At 38.5% G+C, this 27476-nt stretch overlaps 1 protein-coding gene and 1 long non-coding RNA gene across 2 annotated transcripts; one reads left to right on the top strand and one right to left on the bottom strand.

Moving 5' to 3' along the window:
- Positions 1–3044: 3044 nt before the first annotated feature.
- Positions 3045–20079, bottom strand: LOC107086439. Its single transcript, XR_001481311.1, has 3 exons — positions 19935–20079; positions 7612–7672; positions 3045–3495 (listed from the first exon to the last, which is right to left on the bottom strand). It is a non-coding gene; the product is annotated as an uncharacterized LOC107086439 (long non-coding RNA).
- Positions 20080–24890: 4811 nt separating this feature from the next.
- LOC107086470 (POU domain, class 3, transcription factor 3-B) lies at positions 24891–27395 on the top strand. Its single transcript, XM_015377439.1, has 2 exons — positions 24891–26814; positions 27140–27395. Exons 1-2 carry the CDS (start codon positions 25609–25611, stop codon positions 27230–27232), a joined length of 1299 nt encoding a protein of 432 aa, XP_015232925.1. The 5' UTR covers positions 24891–25608; the 3' UTR covers positions 27233–27395.
- Positions 27396–27476: the final 81 nt, after the last annotated feature.

Below are 27476 nucleotides of genomic sequence, written 5' to 3'. Positions count from 1 at the left end.
ACATAACCGTGCTATATAGCCTCTTAAGTTCTGTAGAACCTCAAAGGATGTAGTTGTATGTAGATGTATCTACCCATAACCGTTGCCCTTTAACTTTATATCTAAAGGTCTTTGCGAATCTCCTTCCAATTTGACAACGTGTGAAATCCCAACCACCTTATACCTTCTGGCCTAGAAATACAGGCCAACTTTTGTGTACATATGGCACAACAGATGCTGTTGAGTAATTTGGGAAGGGTTAACATCTTTATATCTCTCTAGGTGCTGAAAACATGTGTTTGGCAGGAAAAAACAGTATTTTTTATTATTATTTCTGTTGTTTCCAAGGCTACAAATATGGTGTCTCTTTTGTTCATGAGTTTTTGTGTCCGGATCAATACCTCCACACATGGCAGCACTTTACTCACACTCCGCCCTGGCAGTAAGGGATTGCAGCTGGCCAGCGGGTCAATGGCTGGGGTCCCCGCTTGGCTGATGGCCGTTCGTTAAAGAGCGGTCAACACGGCGGAGCTAGGTGTTAACGGTGTCAGCCCCGATACTCCCAGCAGGCCGCACTCTCCTAATGAGCCCTTCAATCGATAGCCGTCTGCCCTCACTACCAGCCAATCAAATTGACATCTCTAGTTGACACATTGAGTGGATGAGGAAGTTTCAGCAGTTCTACAAGTCACTTACCATGCTGTTGTACATGTGCATTCACAGATATCATTGATTACTGTCCAACGAAGAAAATAGGAAGTGCTCCCTCTTTTAAATTCCATATTTTTAGGATGTGAGACCAATCATTTGTGTAACTCAGCAGTTTGTAGAACCATCAATACCAGAACATAATACCATCAGTCACAATCTATCTGATGTTTTTTATTAAAGGACCATTTAGCCATTTCTTCCTGATAAAGTTGGTTACAAACAAGCCAAAAAAAGTAATACTTCCCCAGTCCTTTTCAAATTGTCCTGTTAAACATTTTGACAATCATTGCTTTACCTTCAGATTTTGTAAAGGCTTCTTTAATTGCTGAGACGTTTCATAACATCATCTTGTTCTGATGCAACCGGTTGCTGAGGTCTTTCCTTACTTTTCATTTTGTTACACTCTCTCTAAATCCATAAGAATCAGCAAGGGTGAGGTAGTTAGCCATGTTGCACATATATTTTCCCAAGATTTTTGAACATTAATTCACAACAAAACCCTACGGTTCTTTGTTTATCTCTTGATATCTTGGCATTGGGTTACACAACCACCGGTTACCTCCTCAACTGCAGAAGTTGAGTCCCACGTCTTTTGTCCACAACTTTAAAACACAACAAGCTACTCGGGGAAGTCATTGCTGATGTACAGACATTGTTTAGAAATCATTGGACTCTTAAATACTTTACAAACTCTATAAATGTGGAAATTGGGCTGCTCAGTGGCCCTGAGCATGCATGTGTTCTCTCCGGGTACTCTGGCTTCCTCCCACGGTCCAAAAACATGACTGTTAGTTTAATTGGCTTCTCTAAATTCTCCTTAGGTGTGAGTGTGTCGGTTAGTAGTTGTTTGTCCTATTTGTCTCTGTGTTGCCCTGCTATGGGCTGGCAACCTGTAGACCTGTAGACAGCTGGAGATAGGCACCAGCACCCCTCACAACCCCGCCTGGGATAAAGCGTGTCAGAAATTTGATGGATAGATAATTGTGGAAATTGTATCTCTTAATAAATGAATCCCCAATTTTCTAGCATAGTAATTTATAGGGGTGTGCATTGGCACTGCCCTCACGATTCGATTTGATTACGATTCACCAGGTAATGATTCAATTCGATTCTACGATGCATTGCGAAGCATCAAAATCCCATTGACTTCGTAAAATCCGAAATGTGCCCAGATATCCGCTTTCCAAGCTTTGGTGCGTTTTTAATTAAGCCTACCCATCTATCGCGGTCATCTCCCTCCGCCTCAGCCGTCTTGATTGTTGTTGGTATGCCCCCGGAAGTAATTGAAACTTCACAACTTGTCCATTTGAGGCCAGAAAATAAATAGTGACATAATCGATTATGGCACGTTGCCGCATCGATGCTGAATCGTGCATGCCCCGCATTGCAATGTATCGCTGAATCGATTATTGTTGACACCCCTAGTAATTTACCTATAAAGTTAGGTCATTGCAGATGTTTTACTGTCTTGACACTCCTAAATCTTTACGAACAAAAGAACAATGAAAACTCTATTTCTTGATCTATTTTCTTCCAATTTTCTAACATAATTAAGTATCTAAAAAGCTACTTGCTAATGTCCTTCCAACTTAGCACTGTTCTCATGTAAACCTGTTATTTTCCCATTGCTGATATCTTTCCATTCTCGCAGTGTTTTAAAATCCTCCACCTTTAACTCTTAAATCCATTACAAACTGCAATGTTTTGGAAATTATAGCTCTTACTCTTTTCCTCCCCAATTTTCTATCAAAAGTTATTTACGCATGAATAATTGCTAATGTATTTCTAACTCAGCATTGTGATAACTCACACCTGCTATTTTCCCACCGCAAGAAAAAAATAAGTTGGTTAATTTAAATCTATTTCCCCAAAACTCTCACGTTTAATCGGTTGTCATTGCTAATGTCTTTCCAAACTGGAATTGTGTTAAGAGCGCCACACCACCTTCTGTGTGAAATACATAAAGTGTACTTAGTTATTTTTTTACACTTACTTTTTTTTTCCATTTCAGCCTAATCTTTTGATCTGTTTTTTTTTTAAAGAAACTAACTTCACTGTGCTACTGTGAAACATGTTTTTAAGTTTTTTACGCTGCTGTGACAAAACCAGCCAAATCTCTGCTGGTGAACTCCAGCTTTTTCTTCCCTCTTTTTCTCTTTCGGGTGAGATATTTTTATATCCATGTCTCCGTAGGGTTTCTTTTTTTTTTGTTCCTGCCGCTGTCTCGCTGCTCTTGTCAGCTTTCTGGCATTTGTATTTGCAAACACACGAAAAAAAAAAAGGTATTTACAGGAGTTTGACAGTAAGGAAAAGCAGAATTTATTATTTTATTTTATTTTTTGGTTTGGTTGGTGCTGGGATGAAAAGGCGCTGGTCACTGTTGAGACCCTTTCCGTCTGTCCGTCTGTTTGTGCGTCCTCAAAGGGATGCTTGTCCCAGCCACAAGGGTAAATCAGGACACAGAGAGGAAGGAGAAGAGACACGAACCCTCTTCTTACTAAGTAAGGCACTTCTGGGAGCACAAAACAGACACAGAGCTTGTCTTCTGCTTCCTTGTTTTTATTGCACACTTGCAAAAACACAAAACAGATTTTTCACGCTGAGGACAATGCAAAGAAACATCATGCTAACTGTCTTGTGAAAAATCAACATTTTGTAGATGATCTGTGGTTTAAGGGAGTTAAATCTGCTCCAGATTTACAGATTTGCTCTTTGCACTGAAGTGTGACTGCAACTAATATACCGAATTAAATATGGAGCTTGCCTTTGTCTCTTTGTTCGGTTCGGGTTCAGATCCTTTAAAGTCTGTGGAGAAAGAACAAAAGAACAAAAAAACATATGAATGCCAAATAAGCGACTAAAAAAACATGATTCGTGTCGTCACATTGGGAGCGTCGGAAACCTTAGAATCATTTATTTCCAGGTTACACACAGAGTGGTGTGCATGATGAATTTCCGGTTACGTAAACCGATAAAGACGCACCTCGGATCTGTTAGAATGAGATGTTTTGGAGCACGTTCAGTGGAAAATGTGTGACGATGTGACATCACACTGAGTGGAAATAAGCAGGAGTAGAGATATATTTAAGAGGAGGAAAAAAAAATCATACAGCTTCTATCCCTGAGCTCCGCTGACAAAATGTCTTTAAGTTGTGCGGATTATGGATTAATCTATAATAACTAGCGAAGGAAAAGAGAAAAAGAAGAGAAGCCCCTCCGACTCGACACCAGCACGAGAAAGCTCTGCCTCATCATCTAATGTTCCCGCTAATATTCCCAAATTATATCATTTAGACCTGTATCAGCGCCGGAGAATTAATCATCATTTCCCTGACACTGCCCGGCCCCCGGAGTTCATTAAATAAACTATTTCTGCCGCTCTAATTTCTATAAGTTGTAGCCGGTTCTCTTCGGCCCATCCGTTCGGCCTTGCTTCTTTATTTTTTCAGCTTGATAATCTGTTTATCCGTAAGTGTCACATTACATTTGCAAAGCAGCTGGGTGGAGGTAGGAGGGGGACCGGTGCCATCTTCTTGTGCAGAGGGGCTTCAGCGTGATTACCCAGCTTCTTATTTTGCTGCTGCCTCTGTCTCTCTCTCCTCCTCTCTCAGACTCCTCAAACCCTTTTGATCTGAACTGTCTTCATAATCACTTCAGAAAGTCTTCCCGCAAGCGTGAGGGCTTTGCAAATGGGGCCCCTCTCTCCCTGAGTGGATTCCGGTTAGGTTTCGTTTCTTTTTCTGGACAATGCCAGGAACACGACTAATGTCATCGTCCAATGATCTTTATGCAAAAAAACTGTGCATTTTGCTGTGACTCAAGAAACAGAAGGAAAATGCTCTCTAAATGGTGCACAAATAGAAACCTGCTAAATAATAATCACTGTTCCCGTGCTGAAGCACGATAGCGGCCGCATCATGCTGCGGTTGACCTTTTAATGTATTATTTACAGCATAAGTCACAGCGATGAATCGGAATATATCTGCTTTAGACTCTAACCACTTTTGGATCAAGTCTTAGTAGAGCCACAGCATGACACTGCCACTACCATACCATGAAGAAATTGCTTTAACAGCAACCTTCAGTGTTTACTTGACTGTTTCAGTGTTCCTATAATTTTTATTGGGTTGCATTTGTTCTATTTTCAGAGGATGGACAATGAAAGAGATTTTCAAAGATTACATTCAAATCAGCACTGCTTTGATCATCTCCAAAAGCAGCCATGATACTATATTATACAAATGGTGCAACCTATTCTCATTATCAGTGCATATGAAATCGTACGAAAAGTTATGCACTGTAATTTCGTACGTTTTGGACGTTTTTTTCGTCGTATGCGCATGCGCATTTGAAGCACCATTCACCAATATAGAATATAAATTACAATTAGCCCTAATCCTAACCCTAACCCTAAGATATAAAACAGCAAGCAATGTAGTTAGAGACATGAATAAGTGATGATTGCACTGTTTTTCCCAATTTTACGTCCGTTTTACGATCTTTGCTTTACGATCTGTTTTTTTTTTCTGTCTGCCAGCGCATGCGCACTGATGTGGTTTTTTTGAGGAAAAACGTCCAAAACGTACGAAATAGTGTGCATAACTTTTCGTACGATTTCATACGCACTGATAATGAGAATATGGTTAATGGTGACGTCTGAAGATCTGTGTTCGATTTTGTTTAGGGGTATCAATACTAACTTTTTCAGATTTTTCTATTGCTCATTGAGTAACTAAAATAACATAAATCTTATTTTAACTGACTTAAACCCTTTTTTTTTTATATATCACCAGAAGAATTTTCAAAACTTCTAACACTAGACTAACTTCTCACTAGACTAGTTGGAATTAAAGCATTAATTACTCATTACTCAATCACTTAGCATATGTGCTTAAATGTACACTCGTATCAACTGAGGTTCTCTATTTTTTTTTTATACTAACCAGATTGGTTACAATACACCATAATGCTAACATTAGCATATAGAGGTATATTAACACAAATAAAGGCTGATTTCACACAGTAAGTCTGTTGCCAACTCAGCCAATCGGTTGGTATATTTAGTGACTTTTCAGACGACTCTAGCAAGTTTTTCCCAAAAAAGTAACCAGTGCGAAATATAGGGACTTTTTTATGTGTTGTTGGAGACCTTGTTGACAACATTAACACTAATTGCTCTAATTTGACTGTCTTTAGCAAGCAATGAGGGCTGTGGTTAAAAATGAAAAGAGCAGCTCTCCTTACATTGGATGCAGAAGACAAGTATTTATTACGCTTTCAAACCATTGCACTAAATTAGATCCTTTGATTAATTATGTATTTTTTGTTTAGGTCAAATTTTACTGGATACTTGAAACTGTTTTATTGAGTTAATCTTTAGTTTTACTGATATTTATTGTTTCTAATCACTTTCTGTCTTGCTAATGTTGATATTCCTTTCTCCCAAGCGCTGGATCATCATTACGGAATATAGAAATAAGGCAATGACATCACCTAACGACTTTCAGGACAGCCAATGGTGACAATGGCAAGTAATTATAGAATCCATATATCCTAAGCAAGCCTTATTTGAAAAATCAATTGCTAATATTAATATTTGTGTATTAAAATGCACTTCCATTTTTCACTATGTGGGAAAACGATTTAATTACCTGGATTTCCCAAGGTAAGTCGAAATAAACCCACCTGTAAGCCTACATCACATCTAAAAAAGTTTGTATATCTAAAGCTGGCATTTGCACAGGGTAAGTGGAGAATTATGGCAGCTGGATTGCTGTCATTTTCAGTTTTTTACATTGGCTCCTTGTTAAACCTAAGATAATGTTTTAATGAATTTTTGAAGGCATACCACTACTTTTAATAACGCTGTTTGACATAAGCTATTTATCTTTTTTAATGAGTAACAAGTGTCTACTTTGGATCAAAATTATGTTTGAAAACTGCGTTCTACGTGGATTTCTTACCAATTTTATTGAGGACTAAATATTATTTTTTAGTCTTTCAAACTTGGAAACAATTCCAGTGAATTGTTGTTTGTTTTTTTACTTTTTTTTAGAACAGTTATTATTTAGGTGTGCCTGGCAGTATTCCTGTGAAATGATGTTTTTGGCTGTTTTAAGGACTCTTGTGTGCAACCCACTGACAACAAAAGGTGCAAACAGGTTAAGCCAAGCAAGGTGGCACGGCAGAACGTGACTTAATGAAGCGCAACAATAAAATTCTATCTGCTTAATGCGCATGGCCGCGGTTAACAACAACCAGCATTACTGCCTCTCTTGTCTCTACCTGTTCTGTTCAGATTTACTGGCTGTTACTGCCTCACAGATTTGCGGGTCGTCACAAGCATATTGTTAGGCACAGGTTATTTATGATGAAGGCTCACAGTAAAGCTGAAAGACTCGCCTGTGTGGGCCAGTTTGTATCTTGCAGTGGATCAAGAAAAAACAAAGTAAGACAGACAACCCTGGCCTTTTGGTATATTCTAACATCCTGACGCTGTGGGCCCCTTGGAGCACCCCTTCATCCGATATCCTCCCCACCTACCAGGTCTTACAATGGGGGTGTAAATGGATGGATGGATGGATGGATGGATGGATGGATGGATGGATGGATGGATGGATGGATGGATGGATTAGTATCAGTGGCTCGTGGGGAGGTGAGAAGGTGCACCTCTACCCCCTTCTCGCTCTGCCGCTTCGACAATAGCATTTGCATATTTTTATACTCTGTCTTTCCTCTTGCCTCTCTCTCTCTCTCAAAGAAAAACAGCCCGGAGCGTGAATACTCCAACAGCAGCAGCAGGCATGGAAAGGGGTAAAAAAAAAAACGGAAGCTAGGGAGACCAAGCGTCCGCTTTAGCTTGGGGAGGACACACACACACACACACACACATTTGGACTTATAAACACACAGGGCCCTTACCCCCAGAGGTTCTTCATCAAGGGGAATGAGGAGCAATGGGAACCAAAGTTAGTGAGGTCTCCTGAAAGAAAAAGAAAAAGAAAAAAAAGGTGCAAATTTCAATAACCCTCAAAAGTAAGAACTAAAGAATTACTACACATTTACAATTGACAAATGTGTAAAACATTTATGTAACATTTGTAATACAGTATGGTCTAATGACTGAAGATAACTCATTTTGGAGGAAACAAATTACAATAAGATATGATTTGAAATTCATTTGTTTTATATTCACCTTATACATTTTAATTCAAAATACTTTGCTTTGGATGTGTCCAACTCATTGACTAAATTTGGGTTTCTCTGACTAGTATATCCCTTAGCAAAAAGTAGTATACTTGAAGTAAATTCTATTAAGAATACTTAAGTATAAGTTTAGAAAGTATACCGAACATGTACTTTTAGTGTACTAAATTGGGACATTTTTAAGTTTACTAAAGTATACTTAAAGTATACTTAAAGTATACTTTAGTAAACAATAAAGTAAACAATAGTATAGTCAATTACACTTGACTATACTATTGTTAAGTATATGAAATATAGTTTAGAATAAGTAAACTCTAAGTGCAATGCCTGATTTTAAGTATGAAATTCGTGCCCTTTAAGTATACTTGAATAAACTACTTTTTGCTAAGGGATTGTAAGGAGGTACTTGGTCATCAATAGGGTTGAGGAAGTCATTTATTATCCAAGCTACTAAAAAACTTCAAAATAAAGGCTAAATCATCAAAAAAGCAATTTTAGACACCCTTAAAACTAGTATTTTATTTTTAGATGACTACATACCAGTTTACATAGAATTCCCTTTAAAAAGGTGTGCCTCATATCTAATAAAAATTCACCAAAGTTAAATTTGTTATGTAAACTAGGCCACAGTTTTATGTGCTGATTTTTATAGCTATATTGCTACAGCAAATTAAGAATATAATATTTATTAACCCAAGCATATACAACTGCTGCCTGATTTCAATCACTTTTACATAACTATCTAACTCATTAATAATAGAACCTACTTTTTTATCTCCTAACATGTTTATGATGTTTAAATAATGTAAAGCTAAACTAAAGACACCACAGATAAAAATAATCATATTAAGTATGCTAATTCTTTAACCCCAGAGTTGACATGCTAAACTTCCATTAGCATGCTAATTTCTGAAACTAGCTGAGCATGCTAGTTTAGCTTGGCTATATTATGCTAATTTTTTAATTTGGCAGGAAAATCCTTCAGCTACAGCATTAGTGTGCTACAAAATTTTAAATTTAACATGCAAGTTAACCATTAAGTTTTCACTTAAATAATACACCCATAGCAATGATGTGTTAATGTTTCAAACGTGACCTTTTTCTAATCATAGCATTGGTATTTTAATATATGAACCATAGCAGTAGTTTGCTAGTTTATCTTTATTTATTTAATAACAATATTAAGAGTTTATCCTGTCTGCTGTTCTCATACCATTTATTTTCAAATGTTTGACACTTATAAATCATTTCTTCTCATATCTTAATCTAATATGTGTATTATGTGTACATTGCTTAACTCTAAGCACCAATTTCAACAGCTAAAAATATGTTTTAGAATAAAAAAGACTATCTTCATCGTATAAAAACACACAACAAATAGGACGTTTAAGACAAATGGTCATGAACTGCATTTATCCATAAAACATAGCATCAGTTTTTCAGGTTTAACACAAGCTCCTGTTGCTGCAGTTTTGTCTCAGACTGAGAAATACTGAGTGAAAGAAAAGAGCAGCATTACATAACCGTATCATTTAGAGATGCTGACAAAGCATTGAGACGCATGTTAGTCATTGCTAGGAAGCAGGGGGATTTGTTTGTGGACTAATCCAGAAAAGTCTTAGACGAACATAAGCGTGCAAACCACGGCGGATGGAATTCCAAACCAGCCATAACTGCAGAGAATGCTTCGCTAAGCTTACACCTCCACCATGAAGGTTACACTCAGAGGATAACTAGATGCACACCAGAGCTGCTTGTAATTTCATTTTACATGACACCCTGCGTTATATAAAGTTCAGGCAGACAATGGAGGCGTCCCCGTGGAGGACCTGGATTTGGCTTTTGAGGCTTTAGTTTGAGGCGATATGAAAAGCAGCATGTGTGCCGCCAGATGTGGTGAAGAAAAGTAGCTTTTTTGTCCCAAACCGATGACGCTGGATGTGTTAAATCTGACACCGCTTTCTTAACGGTGGTGATAGGTATTCCTGAATGATGTGAAAAAGGTTCTATATCGGGATGGAAAACCTGCTGCAGGTCTCAAAAGTGCTTGTCCGAAGGGATTTTCAAGAATATTCAGTGCACATGTTCGCCAGCACCAACAGCTGACAAGCCAAAAGTCGAGCGAGATATTTGACTTGACAGTGCATGCTGAGGCAATTCTCCGGCAACAAAGTTCTATTGTACTCAAATTCAGAGCTTCATTGTTAAATTCCCCTCTAACTGCTGGTTTTTTCTAGAAGTTAAAGATCCCCTTGGAATAGAAAACACGCTGAAAAGAGGTTGACTTCCCAAACTACCTGAATAGTTTAGTACTTCGGCATGCAGTGCTAGCCAACGCCGTCTAGTGAGTGTCTGTTGGGTGTGAACTCATAGGGGTATAGCCTCCGAAAAGCCACTTTTGTGGTGCCACTCGTGCCAAATCTGGACAAAGACAGGCACAAGGAGACACTAAGAGGGGAACAAACCATAAAAGGGGGGAGTGGGGCTTGCAACATTACTGTGAAGCAGCAAAGAGAGGCTGTTCATAAAGGTGTGGACATACTGTCTAAAATCTGACTTTTAGCAGTTGTCTCATTTACAGTCTGTCTGGTTTCACTGATGGAGACTCTCAAACTCAGAAGCTAAGAGGTTGTGTGGAGATCATTTGTATTTTTGATAAAATTCTCTAAGCATTTCTTGGCAAGAATTTCTGTTAAGGATAGAAAAAAATCTTTTAAACATTAGGGAAATGCATGATCCTCTCCTGGCATCTGCTGATGAGAGTCTTTAAATAAGCCTTTAGAAATTCAGTAAAACTTGGGTTGTCCCTCCTCAAATCTGGATTCACGTTGATAAATCCCCATTACGCAGCAAGAAAGTATTCTGTGTTATTTTCAGTGACATCAGCCAAACATTAGCCACATTAAACTTTCCCTAAGACACAGATAAATGAAGCACTCATTTGTTTCTTTGATGGATTAAACAACAGTTTAAATCAATTTCAAAATATGTCAGTTTGTTCTTGAATTTAGCAACGTAAAAATATTCTCCACTCTCGTTCTTGTCATTATTTTTCATAAACCTAATTTTGTAAATGCTCTTATTTAACTAAATAATGTTGATTTTTTAAAAACCTAAACCTTTTATTAATCAACAATAGAGTGGGAATTGGCAAGAAGTTGGTGATATGACTAATGTCATGATGCAAGTTTAACGACACAATTCATACTGATATATCCTTATGCATTAACAAAGAGGATTTATTTTCCTAAACTGAACCATGTTGTTATTTTTAAGCCATGTTAGCCTGTTTAACATAGTATTCTCGGTATAGTTTCCTTGGGTTGATCTTTGCTACAAACTAATCATGCTAGCATAAACCCTATCAGTAATTTTTCTAGACCTAAAATAGATATCTTTTAGCCTGACAATTGTGTTTATTGTTTTCTCCATTAAAAAAAAAATATGTCATTTATATCTTTCCTAAGGCTAGCCAACCTTTTACATTTCCTAGAGTTAGCATGTCATCATTTTAGTGAACCAAATCATTGTTCTACAATAAATGTCATTATTATGTTTAAAGTAAATGTAGCCTTGTTATCTTCATAAATAGATTATCTATCATTTTGTTATAAACCAAATCATGTGTTCACTTTCCACAACCTTTCTATTGTCCTAACTTCTTATTACCTAAACTTAAAGGTCAAAGCTACAACTTTTTTGTTTAAAACCATAAATGTTTCAAAAATAGTTCACTCACAGAATGTCCAAATATCTGGTTACAATGCCAACAATAACAAAAAAAGTTTTGCACCAACAGGAGCAGTAGGTTCAAATCACATGACGTGGATATCAGCACTGCCAGAGCCTAGAAAGCCTGTGTAATTGTATATTCTCAGTGTTACATATGTCAGATTCAAGAAAAAAATTACGTAAAAAGAGGGTGAACATCTGTCTAAAAATTTTAAGCTTTGGTACTGACTTACTGTACAGAAGCAAAGGGGCTCAGAGAAGAAGCAGCGTTTGCGACTTTTCCTCTGGACAGGTTAGTTAACAACATTTAGCATTAACGGAACTAGTAATCAGCTGGAAAGCAGGACATTAAAGAGACCGGTCGAGTTTGCCACATACTGGCTAGGAGGACCTTAACTTGTAGCTATCACCTTTAACCATGTTGAATAATCCTAATCACAAAATCTGTGTTAACCCTAAAAAAGATGATTTTTTTTTTTCATATCTAACCACATTGAAGGATTTACTTAAACATTTGATGGATTCTTTCAGTATTTTATGAAATAATAAACCTGGGGGTTTGGAACATACCAGGAAGCATCAGATTTGTGTTGTAAAAAGATAAATCAATTGTTTTATATCAATCATGGCCAAGTTAAGTGTTTAGCTCCATGTTTTTAAGTCGCCACATTCTTTAGAGGTCTGTTAGATTAGGTATTATTGGCTATACCACGATTTCAAGAACTGAATACCGAAAAATCAGTGGTTACAAAATGGGAAAATAACACCTGCTGTATGAAAATTAGCCCCAGTTCTACGCTTATCTGTGAAAATGACTATAGGATACTGAACCTAAAGCTTTAAACAGCTTTTTATAGCTGCAACAGCCTAGCTTAATTTCTCCAACATGGCTGGCAGAGGGTGAATTACATCACCTAAATGAAAACCCTCTGTTTCAGATCATCCAGCTGTATGTTTCCAGTTTGCCCAGTCTGGGTGAGTGAGTGTGCTGGGGTTGTAAGCTAAGGGAGAGTAGGGAGAGGAGGGAGGGCCATCCAGAGGAAGATGCATGTAAACCCATTTCCAAACAAATGGGCCGGTGTGCACGGCATCGCAGAGAGGTGCCATAAGCGTCCGCCGTGCATAATGCCTGCATGAATCAAGACTCCCTCAGCTGCTGAACGTGACCGCACAAGCTTTTGCATGAATATCACACGTCGGCCATTTATATCACCAACAACAGGGGCAGACCTAACCAGCAATTATTGCTGCTGATGAATTTATGCTAAAAAACCGGAATGAAACTAGTTGATGCCAAAACTGGAAGCGTTTTTAGATACAACTCTTCAGTTACATTCTGGGTTTTAAAAATACATATGCTTCTCCAAAACATTGTAATACAGATCAACTGATAATGATAGACTCTGTGGAAGGGAAAGATTTTTGTTTATTTTCTTATTTTTAAGGGGATTCATTATGTCAGGTTCATCTGAAACTGACCTACACCCATATAGTGAGAATACATCTAATATATTTCAAAGAGCAAATTAGTGCCCAAATGGTTTAGTTCACCAAATCTTTTATATAGGATTACCACACATAAGAACAAGTTATGTATATATGGATGTATGGCAGTAAATTGCTAATTTAAAGGGAATTTCATTTTCCTCCTAATGGACCCAAAGTACCCATACATTAAAAGGGAATACACTAAATTTTTCAGTTAATAATATTTGCTTAAACTTCCTCTAATGCCAATATATAATGGGGAAATGTATAAAGTTTATATGATAATGATTACTCAAATGACACCAAAGTATCCTGTACACATACAAATCAGAAGATAGTGTCATTTATTTGGATAAAAACTATTAGTAGCATCAACACAGGGCCAGGAGGGACGCCTTAATGTTTTTGGGGATGTCATCACCTGGAAGTCTGACTTTTTTCTTCTCAATATATGGGTGTTAGAGTTAAGCTTTAAAGTTAAAATGTGTTTGTTTTTTCCATCTTGGCTTGTTCAAACCATAAAAGCCTATAAGAGGAAGATTTTGATCCTCCTCCTGTATTTACGTCAATCCCAACATTAGCCTCCCTTGCTTTCACCAACTCCTGTTTCTTTTCCACCAAAAAAAGATGTTTCCAACAATCATGGACTCATTAGAGAATGTTTGGGCCAGAATAACTTTCTACCAATCATGTAAGAGACCTAGAAAAACAATGATTAACAAACCATTGCTAACGCTACATCCACATGAACTATAAGTCAAATTCTCGTGCGTACTCTCGTGAGAAAAAAAAGGGGTCAAATGAGTTCTATTTAGACGGTTTTCCTCCTAAAAATGATTAAAAATACATCTAGACTATTAAGGACTGTATAATATAGCCTAAATGAACCCGTTTTAGCCCCTTCAACCTGTTAACTAGCCAGACAAAAATCACCAAAAACAATTTTTTAACCAACTGAAAAAGGACAATTTGAATCAGTTGCTGTTCTTCTACTCGTGGGACACCTAACAGGTTAAGTCTTTAAAAAGGCAAATGGGAGACAAAGAATAAAACTGGCTTTAAAGTTTACTTTGGTGCTAACGGTGGGGGTTAAGTCAGTCAAGTCGATGATGCCTGGAGGTTAAAATATGTTCACATATATAACGGGAAACATACTGTAAAAGTAAGCTTGTATTAAGTAAAAGATAAACTTGCTTTTCTTTTATATTTGAAGGTAATTTCCTGATGATTTTGCTTAGAATTGGGCGCCAAACTGATTTGGTACAACGCAGAATGTTTACAAGTTCTGCTCTATAGGTGAAACAGACCATAAACACCCGATGTTGTCTTTGAGACGCTGCCTAAACAACAGGCTTTGTTATCCACTCCGATTCCCGAGTTTCCAACCTGCACAGGTCCCATTAGAGCTGCATATGTTCCGCTCATTTGCCAAGCATCACGGATCATCAGTTGGATCCTGCAAGCTTTCAGTGCAGGAGTTTTGTTTCGCTTAAAAAAAAAATAAAAATAAAGGAATATGTGCACAAGTTTCTGTGTTATACGCTATGCAGGTTTTTTACGCAGAGAAGCCTGGCTCTGAGTCAGGGGAACCCCACCAGCCAGCGGTATGGAAACAAACAAATGTGTCTGAGGGACCGCACTGCAGCGATGCAACAGGGGGCCATCATTTATCCCTGATTGGGGCCGCTATAATGTGACATTCCCTTCCCATTTCCCTTATAAATATCAAAAACAAGGCCACAAAAACAACGCATGGAGGGGGCGAGAAAGTTACAGCCCTATTATTGTATTTGCATTACCTGTAATAGGCGGTGTATTTATTGCCTTATCAGCACCGGCAAGGTCGTAAACAGCCTCTGATTTATTAGCCGTCCAGGCTTTGCCCGAACATAATGACTTAGCAAACGATGCAAAGTGATATTTTTGTTTTCTTGTGTTTTGTTTCTTTGTTTCATTTTGACCAGAGAGATGGAGGTTGACTACTTCCATAGCATATCTGAGGATATGTCCGGACGCCTGTTGTTTTCTTTTAATTTGAGTGCCTGATTCCATCTAATTATGATAGACCACCACCTCCACTTGTCTTCCATCTACATACCTAAAACTAGATATGTTGAGTTGGTTAAACAAGCGAAGAGAGAAGGGTTTATCCAAGGTGCACTCCTTCTTCTGTAATCTAATTTTAGTGGGATTTGGAATGATTTGCGCCTCTCTCCCTGAGGGAAATAAATACTTTTATTAATGTAATCCCGGGTAGGTAGATTCCACCCCACATCTTTTCTCTTTGTCCTCAGGGACCGCCACTGTTCAACAAACAAAAACAAGAACGAATCAGCAGAGACTATATGAGTGCAGATTTGATTTGCAGGTGGATTTGTTTTATTTCTTAATTACTCTGCTTAAAACGGATTATTAGTTTCGATTAGGCGTTTGTGATGCAGGCAAACAGGACATTTAAAAAGTAAAGGAAAATCTCGACCATTTGCATAAACAGTCAAAGTGTGAGTAGTTCTGATGTCACTCCCGGAAGGTTGGAGGAGGCGACAAAGGAAGAAGCACATACACCTTTCTCTTGTGACTCAGAAAGCTGCTCTTCACTTTATCTTTCCCTGATCTGTTGCCTGTCACTTACTTCCACGCCAGTGGAAGTGGCCTCCTTTTCTTTTTAGGATTGATTTGTCTGCCGTTGCTGTTTGACTTTGCATGCCTCTCCTATTGCATCATATTTTCAGTAACGTCTCATTCAACAGTAAATCAAGCTTCACATTTCTGTTCTGTCTTGTAGAGATCAAGCAATATATATATATAATTTTTTTCCAGCTCAATGTCTATACCAATTATTTTGATGTTAGGATGATTTCTAATATCTCTTTTTCTTCCTCTATTAACAAAATAAAATAATACAAAAAGGCCAATTTTACACAAGTGTAAATGTAAATAAAAAACAAACACCTCTAAATGAATCAAACAAAATATTAAGAATAGAGGAAGTGGGAATTGCATGCGCTTCCTTTGCATCTGAAAGTACTAATTAATCCACCACGTATCAGGTGATACCAATGAAAGAAAAATCAAACTGCTAATATCGGCTATAAGTATCGACCTGCAGATGTATAAGTCTCTTTCTATTGTCTAGCATGGTGGTAGCGTCATGCTGTGGGACTGGGGAGCATCAAGTGCAGATACAGGGACCTACATGTGCCTGAGTTGTGATTTTCTTCAATTACAAAAGTTATTTAATAATTTTTTTCCTTCTAAAGAGTATCTCAAATCTCCAGCATATAGAGGCAGCATCATGCTGTGGGACTCAGAGTTGTTTCAGGTGTTGAAATAATGATTTAAAAACAAGAATTTGATGCAAAGAGTTTCATTTCTTTTAAAAGCTACCTGCAAATATTAGTGGCAGCATGGTGCTGTGGGCCTAGTGCAGTATGGACGTTCCAGGTCAGGTGTTCACAAACATTTCAGCATATGATACCAAAAATACCAATGTAACAGACTGGGGACCCTCTAAAATACATAGAATTATTTCATATTATATGTATTTATGAATATGAAGAAAAGTAGTTATATTATTTTTGAAGTACATCTGTTTTTTTTAACGACATTACATTAGTTAATTCCTTTTAAATTTGTTTTTATTTATCTAACGGGATGTTTTTTAAGTTGGGATAGTATGTTTAAATATTATTCTTGTTTTTGATAAATAAATAAAAAAATAAATAAATAAATGTTACATGTCACTTATGGTACTGTATATTTATTTATTGCATAACATAATTTGGCCCTCCTTGCACCTCTGCAATCACATCCCAATGATTTGGAAATCTCTGATTTGGAGAAGCGAATTTTGAAATAAGGTGTGAAAATATAGTGGATTCCAGCCAAAGACAACTTTACTAATTTAGTGGCAGCATCATGCTTTGGGACTCCTGAAAGATAAAGTTGCAGGGTTTTTATTTTTTATGGTTCTTCAGACAACAAGTGGGCAGATGTTAATCAGATACAACAAAAATGTCTCCCCCAAGGTAATCTGTGATAGTCTTTAGCATGACCACCATGTAGTTCAGTCCTTAGTAATGAAGAAGCAATATTTTTGTTCATTTTGACAAAGAAGTGGAATTGCATTTAATGTATCAATCTTCCTTTTTTTCTTTTAATTTCTACACACTAAATCAGCAATCAAATGCTGTCCTTTCCTGAAATATGAAATATTTTTTACCTGCTCATTAAAGCGCCATATCTCACTCCTCACTTGTTGACAATTTCAATATTTCACTTTCATCGAGTGAACTCATACATTGCTAATTCAAAATAAATGTAATTTGAAGGTACTTGTTGGATTTTAAGCTACAGCTCATCTGAAATCACATAATTTAATTAATTAGGTAAAATTATATAATTTATTTAATTAATTAAATATTTAGTTTTCTCTTAATTTTGTAATATTTGCATTCAATTTTTTTACACAAACAAGGCCCAACCCTCCTTAGCTTCCTGATCAGGACGGTATGGCTGTAAGCCACAAATGTTTATATTTTGTAATAAAAACAAATAAAAAAAAACATAATTTTAGATTAGTTTCTTTTTTTGTTTGTTTGTCTTGTCACTCAGTATGGTTCCTTCTTAAGTGTCGAGCCCCTGCCTCTTTAAAATCTATTGTACGGCCCTGTTGGTGCATCAGAGGTTTACTTCTAAATCCCCCAACTTTCTTTTATTTTTCACAACTCTAATCCAACCAGATTTACACCAGAGGCATGTTGTTGGCTAGAAATGAGCAAATATCTGCAAAAGTTGGATTCTGATTTGCAAAAAAACTAAATTTAATCCCAACCAGTGCAGGAAGTTGAACTCATGAACACCAAACATCTCATCACCTGTTCATGTAGAGCAATTACTCAGTGTGTGTGACTCTGTGAGGCATATTAATAATAAAGAAAAGTCTGTCTGAATGTGGGGGGGATTCTAAAAGTGAGGACATGCTTGAAGCTCATTTAATTAACGGTATATATTATCATGTAAGTGCTGCTAGTTCGGCTTTAAATCAGCGTTTTGGGCCTGACACACTCAACGTATGGCGGGTTATAGCGAGCTGCACCGTGCAAGGCAGGGGGGTATGGGGGGGCTGCAAATAAATTATGAAGCCCACAGGCTACTTTAAGTGTGCCATAATTAAAAAGCGACGGGAATTGCATCGATTTAATGCGAATATGCGGCGGCAAGCCACAGAAGTGTCTGAAATTTACGGCCGAAAATCAGCTTTTATGGAGAGCGAGAGACAATAGATTAATGGGCGTTAATTGATTTCCTCTTAATTCGCTGCAACAAACCAGTATTTAAAAAAAGGGGGGGGGGGGATGTGTTTTTTTTTTTTTTTTTAAGTTAGAGGCTTTCTGATGCTCTTGCAAAAATGCGCAAACTCTTGCGATGAATCTATGCAGCTTTCATTTGCGGAGAATTCCCCAAAGTCGCTTTTCTGCCATATGTGTGTGTTAAAAAAAAAAAAAAAAAAAGTAAGTGTGCTGCTGCACGTGGAGGCCGGTCTAAAAAAAAACACAAAAAAACAGGCCTGTAATACACACAAAAAATGCATTTTATATCATAATAAAATAAAAACACAACTATTAAATTTGCAGCTCATAATCTTCATCAAGCATCCAATCAATGTCACTAATCCATGGAGGACTACATGTAACACGTGCAGTTTTGACCAACAACTGGGATTAATAATTGTGATTCGATTAAAAAACGTTCTTTAAAGTAGAAAGAAAATAGAAAATAAGGAGCTGATCGTTTCTATCTAGATGCTACTGCTATTTTGTGTTGGAAATAATTTAAATATTCAGAAGTAAAAGGGGGCATTTTTGCGCAAAAGCTGCAGTAGAAATGGATGACATTTGCATCACGAGTGAGCGCGACACCTGGCGGATTTTAATGACTGAATCATTTGGCAAAAATAATAACTAAAAGGCCCTAAACAAGGGAGATAAAATAAAGCACAAACTTGGATAAAAAAAAGTTTTTTTTTTTTTTTTTTGCAGGCGCGTACAGAGAGTATCAATGGTTCTGAGCCTGTATAGAGATATATAAGATTATATTTTTATTAACCAGAGTTGGACACACATAAAAATTATTTTTTTTCACTCATTCTGTGAAAAGAAACACGCACACACACACAAGTCGTTTTTCATCTCAACCCCAGTGCACAAACATACAGCTTAATGCGGCCAGTGTTCCCCTCTTTTATTGGCCTCACCATGGCGACGGGGGCGCGAGGCTCAAATATGCAGCTCCGTGGATGAAGTGACCCCCCCTTCCTTTACTCCCCCTTAAAAGTTCAGATGCTCTTACGGGAAGCATTCCTGTTCTTATTCCCTTTCTGTGCGCATGGATGCGCGTAAATTTTGCGGCATAAACTTTTTATGCAAACTTTGCAGCAGCCAGATCGATTTGCGTTAAACGATGCAGACGATGGGGTCTCCCTCCTTTCTCTCTCCCTCTCTCTCTCTCCTCTCTTCCTTGCTTAAAATCTGATTGATTGCACTTTTCTTTGGTGACATTCACGACAAAAACAGCGCAGCGCCTCCATCGTCTAACGTTTTCGCGCAAAAAAAAGACGCACTGATTTCCAGAAGGAAATCTTAATAAAGAAATGGAATCGGTTTTAAAAAAATCCACTAATTAAGGGTTAGAGGGGTATATTCTTCCAGGATGGCGCAGAAAAAGAGGTTGGAGGTTTCGCGTAAAAGATGGTCAAATGCGTAAAGAAACCTGAAGGGGAAGAAAAGGGAAATCCGCAGAGATAATTGTTGACTTACCTTGTGTCCAAGAAGGAAGGAAATAGCTTCAGTTTGTTCCCACGGAGCGTGTAAATGGTTATCTCCCTTCCCCGCGACACGCTGCTCCCTGAGATTTTCTTTCCTCTGCCTCGACTGAGCAGGAGCGCTCCTCGGCTCCCGCTATTATTTTCACTAAAATATATGAAAATTTATGCAAATGAAAATCAGCACTAACTGTTCGTCTCTTGTTATACTTGGGGATGATTTTTCCCCCCCTTCTCTCTGCTCTCTCCCCTCTCCCCCCACCCTTTGCATACAGAATAAATGAACTCCCCCAGCAGGAAACTTGGGGACCTTTTTTTTTTCCTTCTTTTTTTTTTATATATGTAATAAGCAAATAAATAATAAATAGACACATCATATATCAGAGAGGAGCGTGCGCGCTCGTTTCTGGGGAATATTTCCTAGAATGGCTTTTGACTCGCCTTTTATGGATGTGGTAAACATTTTTTTTTTCTTTTGAAGAGATTTCAGGGCTTCTCTTGTACATTTAGTCAGAAATCCTCACTGTATATTAATGCAAAGAGGAGGGGCCTCATTCGCCTTCAGCACATGTTGCTGGAAAAAGACATTACCTTTTATTAAACATTATAAGAGTTAAAGATGTTACAAAGCAGTCCTCCCTCATTTTAAAACAAGGGTTCCCTTTATAATACTGTACGTATATTAACTCTGATTTATTGAAACATTTGTTTTAGTTTTTATAAACCCCTTTAACTGTTGATAAAATACTAAAAAGATGTCCAAATGTGACCTGAAAGCACTTTAGACAAAAGAGTGGCTTCTTATGACAACATCATCTGCATAATTGCTAATAAATTATGCGTAAAAGGCAAATTATGAAATAAAATAGAAGATTATGTCTGTTTTTTTTTTTTTTTTTTTGTTATTGTAGCCAGAAATGTCTCTGTTATAATAAATACATTAGAAGCCTAATAGTTGCATGACTCTTATCGCCTTGAAGATGTTCTTGGGACAAGACATACCTTTTTATAAAACAAAAAAGCGGGAAAAGATGTTAAAAAGAAGTGGTCTCTCATTTTAAAAGACATCATCGCCCTGTATATTACTGTATATCTACTTAAGTCCTCTTTGAGATATTATATTTGATGGATCAAAAGGTTTGTTTCATGTCATTGAAAGCCTTTAACTGTTTCTCAAAAGTGGAAAAGATGTCAAAATGTGACCTAAAAACAGTTATAGCAGATGGAAAACACTGCCTTAAGCTCCCCTGAGTAACTTTTTATCACAATGTAATCTGCAAACAATGAAACAAAATAGAAAAACATGTATTTTCTGTAATGATTTATGATATCGTTCTGCTATATTGACCAAAACATAAGGGGCCCCATAGCGACATGACTTTAACCACAGAAAGACATCTTAATTAAGACGCACATGAGTCAATCTAAGGAAGGGGACCTCTAGCTGACACAAGAAATTTTATATGGATTAAAAGGTAAGTAAAAATACATCTAAAAGTTAATCTAAAGACATCCTCACTACATATGGGTTTGGAGAGAGAGGGGCCCCATAGCATTATAGCCTTTATGGCTTCAACCTCACTACTTCTTCTTTAGTTAACCAAAACTGATAAGCTTAACAGAAAATTTAATTGTTAAATAGTTGATTTTAGTCAACTTTTGACAGAACTATTCTTTGTAAGTATAAATAGGAGCCTCTAAGCTTCCAGTCTTCCATCCATTGAGCATTTTTTCATTTAACAGACATAGTAAAGATACCTTTTTGCACATTGGACAACATAGTGGGGTACCCTGTTTAGCTTTATGATTAATTTGTTTTACACAAAAAGAAGTAACAATGTTTATTCCAACTAAACATCATTCAATCCATTTTGTTTAAGATTTTAGCATTAATATAGATAAACACACTCGATGGATTTGGAAGAATAGCTGAAGGGGCCCCATATGGCTAAAGGCCTTAACTCCTCAAATCCCATATTTTGTGGACAGAATGCCAAAGGTATGAATATTGAGGGCCTCATGAGGTTTGTTTCAGATACATTTTGGGGGTAATTTTTAGGATTTATACTCATCATATCTAAATAAATGTAGGATGGGACCCATGTGGACTGAAGACCTTCAAGATGACAGCTAAAAAGTTTAACTCCTCATGACCAGTAAGTTGCTGAAATGCTGGCCAGCTCTCCTGGCGGTTGCCAGATCTGCTAATGCTAATGCTAACCAAACAGAACATTTTACTTTCCAATTCACATGAAAAAAAAAAAAAAACTTGACAACCTCTATGTAACTTCCTAAGTTGGCACCAAATCTTGACTTTTATCCACCCTCGTTTTGGTAATTGTTGGTGTGACTTCAACCTACCCTTCCTATCAATTTTGGCACCCTAACCAAAAAGTCAACATTTATTTATTGTGGATGTGTCTGAATTTATAAAGCAATTATTTCTATTAAAAAAAAAGGGTTTTTTTTGCTAAAACGTTTGTTCTGCACCACTTCAGACATTCTGTGAAAGCATCATTACTGTAAAATGAAGGTTTTGATGAAGGAGTTGTAGCTATGACCTTTGATCTACAAAATGAAACCTAAAAATAATAGTTTAGGGAAAGGAAAACACTGTTTTAGGTCTATAAAAGTAATAACAAAGAAATCTTAATAGATTGATAAAAGGCACCAGTTGCTTCAGCGACTTCAATTCCACCAAAGCACATTTGAGTTGGATGGTTAAAAAAAAAGTGTTTAATAAAAAGAAATGGTCTCTTTCTAAAAGTCTAAAACAGTTTGGTTGAAAATGAACAGATAAGTTTCTAATAATCCTGGTTGATTAAGAAAGAAGTCTTCAATGCGTATGAAAAGATGGGCCCCATGACTTCATCACCATTAAAACATGTGGGTTCTAGTACCTTCTAAACAGACTGAGCCGGTAGCAGACATGGTTTTTAATAATTGGAGCATGGAACATAAGAATGGAGGGAAATTAAGTGAATCAAAAAGGGATTTATAGCTCTGGAAACAGCAGATATGGCAGATGAAAAGTGTCTCAATATGGATGAAGCTAAACATGTAACAACTTTATGTTTGGATAATTAATCATCATCATGACAAAATAAATCTAAGTCTCTTAAGATAAAAAAAAGATAAAAATAAATAAAGGAAATAGGTCCATACGACTTATACCAGTCCTACAGGGCTACTGGCCCCTGTTGGCCCCTGTCTAGAACCACCCATGGAGAAAGTTATCATGCATCTTAACCATAAAGTTCAAATCTGTTTTAAAAAAAAAAGGGAAAAAACAAATTTTGAGGAGAAATTAAGAGAGAATCAGATTAAGAAAATACATCTCTGCATCAATCACCTTTTCTGTGCTTTTAGGTTAAATTAAGGCAAAATAAACTCTAGCATATCTTTACAAACTGTTGAGGGGGGGGGGTCTGTAAACATGTAATAACTAATCTATAAATGTTTTTATGTATTGAACATGTTTTGCATCATAGAAAAGCACTGTGTTTCACAGAAACATTGGATATAAGGTGAGTGAGGTCAGTTTGGTCTCTATCCCATCCCTTAATTAATGAATTATAAAAATAAATGAGTTTTAAACTGTTTACAGATGAGTTGATAACATATTTATGAACTACTTTATAAGGGGAACTCAAAGTGGAAATGAGTCATGAATGTGATCCTGATGACAGACTCAGAAAATACTGTTAATTTCACAAATCAACCCTGGATTGTCGTTAAAAACAACTTTGAAAAGTGAAACTAAAAAAGGTAGGGATCTATTGCCCTGGTCTGGCAGCTTTAAGATGCGGTGATGCACTCCTCCATCAAACAGCTAAACATCCTGCTTAAATCATAAAAGTGTCCAGACCCTGATTTAAAGGGTTAACTGTTTGTTTCAACTAGTTTAAATAAAAATGTAACTCTTATTTATCATTTTCTTGGGGGATGAGTTGGTGTGTGGTCAACTTTAGCTGCATCTCTGGGGTGAGAGCCCTGTTTTTTTTTATACAATTTTATCTGTTTCTCTAAAGCACATTACAGAGCAACCCTATTGCACTATAAGTATTCTAAACAATTTTTTCAGACATTTTCAACAGGTGTAAATTCAGACGTTTACCAGTCAAATAAATGTCCTCGTTTTGTGCAAAACAAGAAACACTAAGGAAGAAAGACAAGAGCCCCTATTTTGGTTGCCACTTTCCTTCTCCATCACTGCTGCATGTTGGCCTCAGTCACCTTTGACCTTTAACCCCTGATGCGCCAGAATTGAGTGTAAACTGTATATTTTTGCACATATGTTTGATCATTTTACATATAGCCCGAATTAAAAGGCTTTAATTAAGTCATTTGTTGGACATGGACATGGACAATACACGCACCTTAGTTTAGTTTTGTCTTTAATCTTTATTTTTGCAATAATGTATATATATACTTATTTACCCTGTATATAGCTAGCTCTTAGCTCTTAGCTATAGAAAACATATTTGTTGTGCAGGAATAAGGTCTTAGCCAAGTAATTGACATTTCGTTGTCAAGATTCATCTTGTGTTTTTTGTGCAATGACAATAAAAGAAGTTTAAGTTTAAAAAAAAAAAAAGCAATAGACAGAGGTAGGTATTGCCTTTTTTCATATCAAATCAAACACACTTGCTCCTCTTCCTCATCCCTGGTACTATTTACTACCAAGTTGAGCTCAGCGTTTTTTTGTTTGGACCTGCAATTAAAAAGCAGCCAATCGGAACAGCCGGAAGGAGGTTCTCCGCGCGCCTCGGAGAGCTGCCAATCACGCCCCGGGTAACCAATCAATGGGCACGCACGGGGTAAACACGGCGTCCTGAGGGCTGGGATGGGGAGGGGGGTAGAGGAGGAGGGGGGGCTGTCAGAAAAGAGAGAGAGGAAGAGAGAGAGAGAGGGAGAGGGAGGAGGAGGAGAGAGAGGCAGCGAATGAGAGGAGAGGCTCGCAGGCAGCGCAGCGCCACTGTTCCGACTGGATTGTACTTGAACGGGAGTTCGCGGTTTGGCAGGTTTATACACATCAAAACAGAACAAAGAGACGGTGCTATAAAAGAGAGGAGCGAAGAGAATAAAAGCGACTTGAATTACAAAAGAAGAGAGGACGCTCCGGTTTTACCAACATCCAAAAAAAAAGAAAGCTGGACGTAAAAAAGAAACTGGGAGAATATTTTTAAAGGAGGAGAAGCTTCCTTTTTTTTTTTTTTTTGCTTTTGGTTTGTTTGTTTGTTTTTCTTCTTTCTCAAAGTTTGTCTGGGACGCTTCTGATTTGAATTTTTAATGTCCGCGATCTCTGCGCGAAACTTTCCCCCCCCTCCACGGACTGCACATGGTTTCAAAAGGGCTTTCAGAGGATCTTTCCACGCAGTCCACGCTGAAGATCCCTCGGCTAGAATGTTGTAAATAAAGACGGATTTGGGCTTTTTTTTTATTTTTCTTTCCAGACGCTTTTCTTTCTGCGTCTTTACGCACAGCCTCTCCAAAGAAAACCCCAAAAAAGTGCAGAAGAAACTGCTCAGACTTTATAGAAGAAGAAAAAAAGGCTGAATAATTCATGAGATACGATTTGCCTGCTGGAAAGAAGTGACTGTATATAAAAAAAAAAAAAAAGAAAGGGAGGGGGGTTATCCACAAACATATTCATAAGGGTTGACGGGATGGCCACCGCCGCTTCCAATCCTTATCTACCCAGCAATAGCATCTTATCGTCCGGCTCCATCGTGCACAGTGACTCCGGGGGCGGCGGCATGCAGCCCGGCAGCGCCGCGGTCACCTCCGGCTCCGGGGGTTACAGGGGCGACCCCACGGTCAAGATGGTGCAGAGTGACTTTATGCAAGGCGCCATGGCAGCGAGTAACGGGGGGCACATGCTGAGCCATGCGCACCAGTGGGTGACGTCGCTGCCGCACGCCGCTGCGGCCGCCGCTGCAGCCGCCGTAGCCGCTGCAGAGGCCGGCTCCCCCTGGTCCTCCAGCCCGGTCGGGATGACGGGCAGCCCGCAGCAGCAGGACGTGAAAACCTCCGCCAGAGACGATCTCCACACGGGCACGGCGCTGCACCACAGACCCCCCCATTTACCCCCGCACCACACTCACGCCGGGGCGTGGGGGAGCACCACGGCGGCGCACATTAACTCCATATCCGGGGGGCAGCAGCAGCAGCAGCAATCGCTCATCTACTCGCAGCCGGGGGGGTTCACCGTCAACGGCATGCTGAGCCCCGGCAGCCAGAGCCTGGTGCACCCGGGCCTGGTGAGGGGGGACACCCCAGATCTGGAGCACCACCATCACCACCATCACCAGCACGCGCACCACCAGCACCACGCCGCCGTCAACAGCCACGACCCGCACTCGGACGACGACACGCCGACGTCGGACGACCTGGAGCAGTTCGCCAAGCAGTTCAAGCAGCGGCGGATCAAGCTGGGCTTCACGCAGGCGGACGTGGGCCTCGCCCTGGGCACCCTGTACGGGAACGTCTTCTCCCAAACCACCATCTGCAGGTTCGAGGCGCTGCAGCTCAGCTTCAAAAACATGTGCAAGCTGAAGCCTCTGCTGAACAAGTGGCTGGAGGAGGCCGACTCGTCCACGGGGAGCCCCACCAGCATCGATAAGATCGCGGCGCAGGGCAGGAAGCGCAAGAAGCGCACCTCCATCGAGGTGAGCGTCAAGGGGGCCCTGGAGAGCCACTTCCTCAAGTGCCCCAAACCGTCGGCGCAGGAGATCAGCACCCTGGCGGACAACCTGCAGCTGGAGAAGGAGGTGGTGAGAGTTTGGTTCTGCAATAGGAGGCAGAAGGAAAAGAGGATGACGCCGCCAGGAGTGGCGCAGACGCCGGAGGATGTGTACTCTCAGGTCGGCAATGTGAGTGCAGAAACACCGCCCCCCTCCATGGACTGCAAACGAATGTTCAGTGAAACGTAGAGTATTTTATAAGAAATTGCTTAAACAGACTATCGCCTTGATAGCAGACACACAAAAAAAACATCCTTTTTGATACTGTGATTGTGAGAATGAGACTGCAGAAAATGTGTTATCTATTTTTCACCAGAAAAACAAACAGAAAAAAAGATTTTCCCCCCTCTTTTCCTCCTTACCCTATTCCTCCTTCAAACAAACAAAAAAACGCACCTTCTTCCAGGCCCTAAATGTCTTAACCTAAAAGGTTCCTTCTGCTTTTTTCTTTCAGGGGCATTTTTTAGTAGATTACTTAAAAGATGAAGCGAGCGACCAGAGGGTGACAACCACAAGTTCATTCCACCAGGTAATTTTGGCGCATTGAGAGGAGGAACTTCTCAATTTTTCTATTTTATTTTCTCTCCCTATTGAATTTTTTTTTTTTTAAACCAAACATTTTTGTCTTGAAAACATTTTGTATATTTGAAAAAAAAAGAAAAAGTGGGACTGAATCATTTTTTTCCCCAGAGAGAGAGATCAACGACGCTTCCAGCTTTTTTTTTTCCTTTAAGGATTTTTTAAAAATTCACCCCCTCTACATTTTTTTTTTTATTTTATCTTTAAAGGAA

The sequence above is a fragment of the Cyprinodon variegatus genome, unplaced genomic scaffold (genome assembly GCF_000732505.1).
Source record: "Cyprinodon variegatus isolate N-32 unplaced genomic scaffold, C_variegatus-1.0 Scaffold153, whole genome shotgun sequence".
In the NCBI taxonomy this organism is placed as follows: domain Eukaryota; kingdom Metazoa; phylum Chordata; class Actinopteri; order Cyprinodontiformes; family Cyprinodontidae; genus Cyprinodon; species Cyprinodon variegatus.
This window is presented reverse-complemented; position numbering and strand designations above follow the sequence as displayed.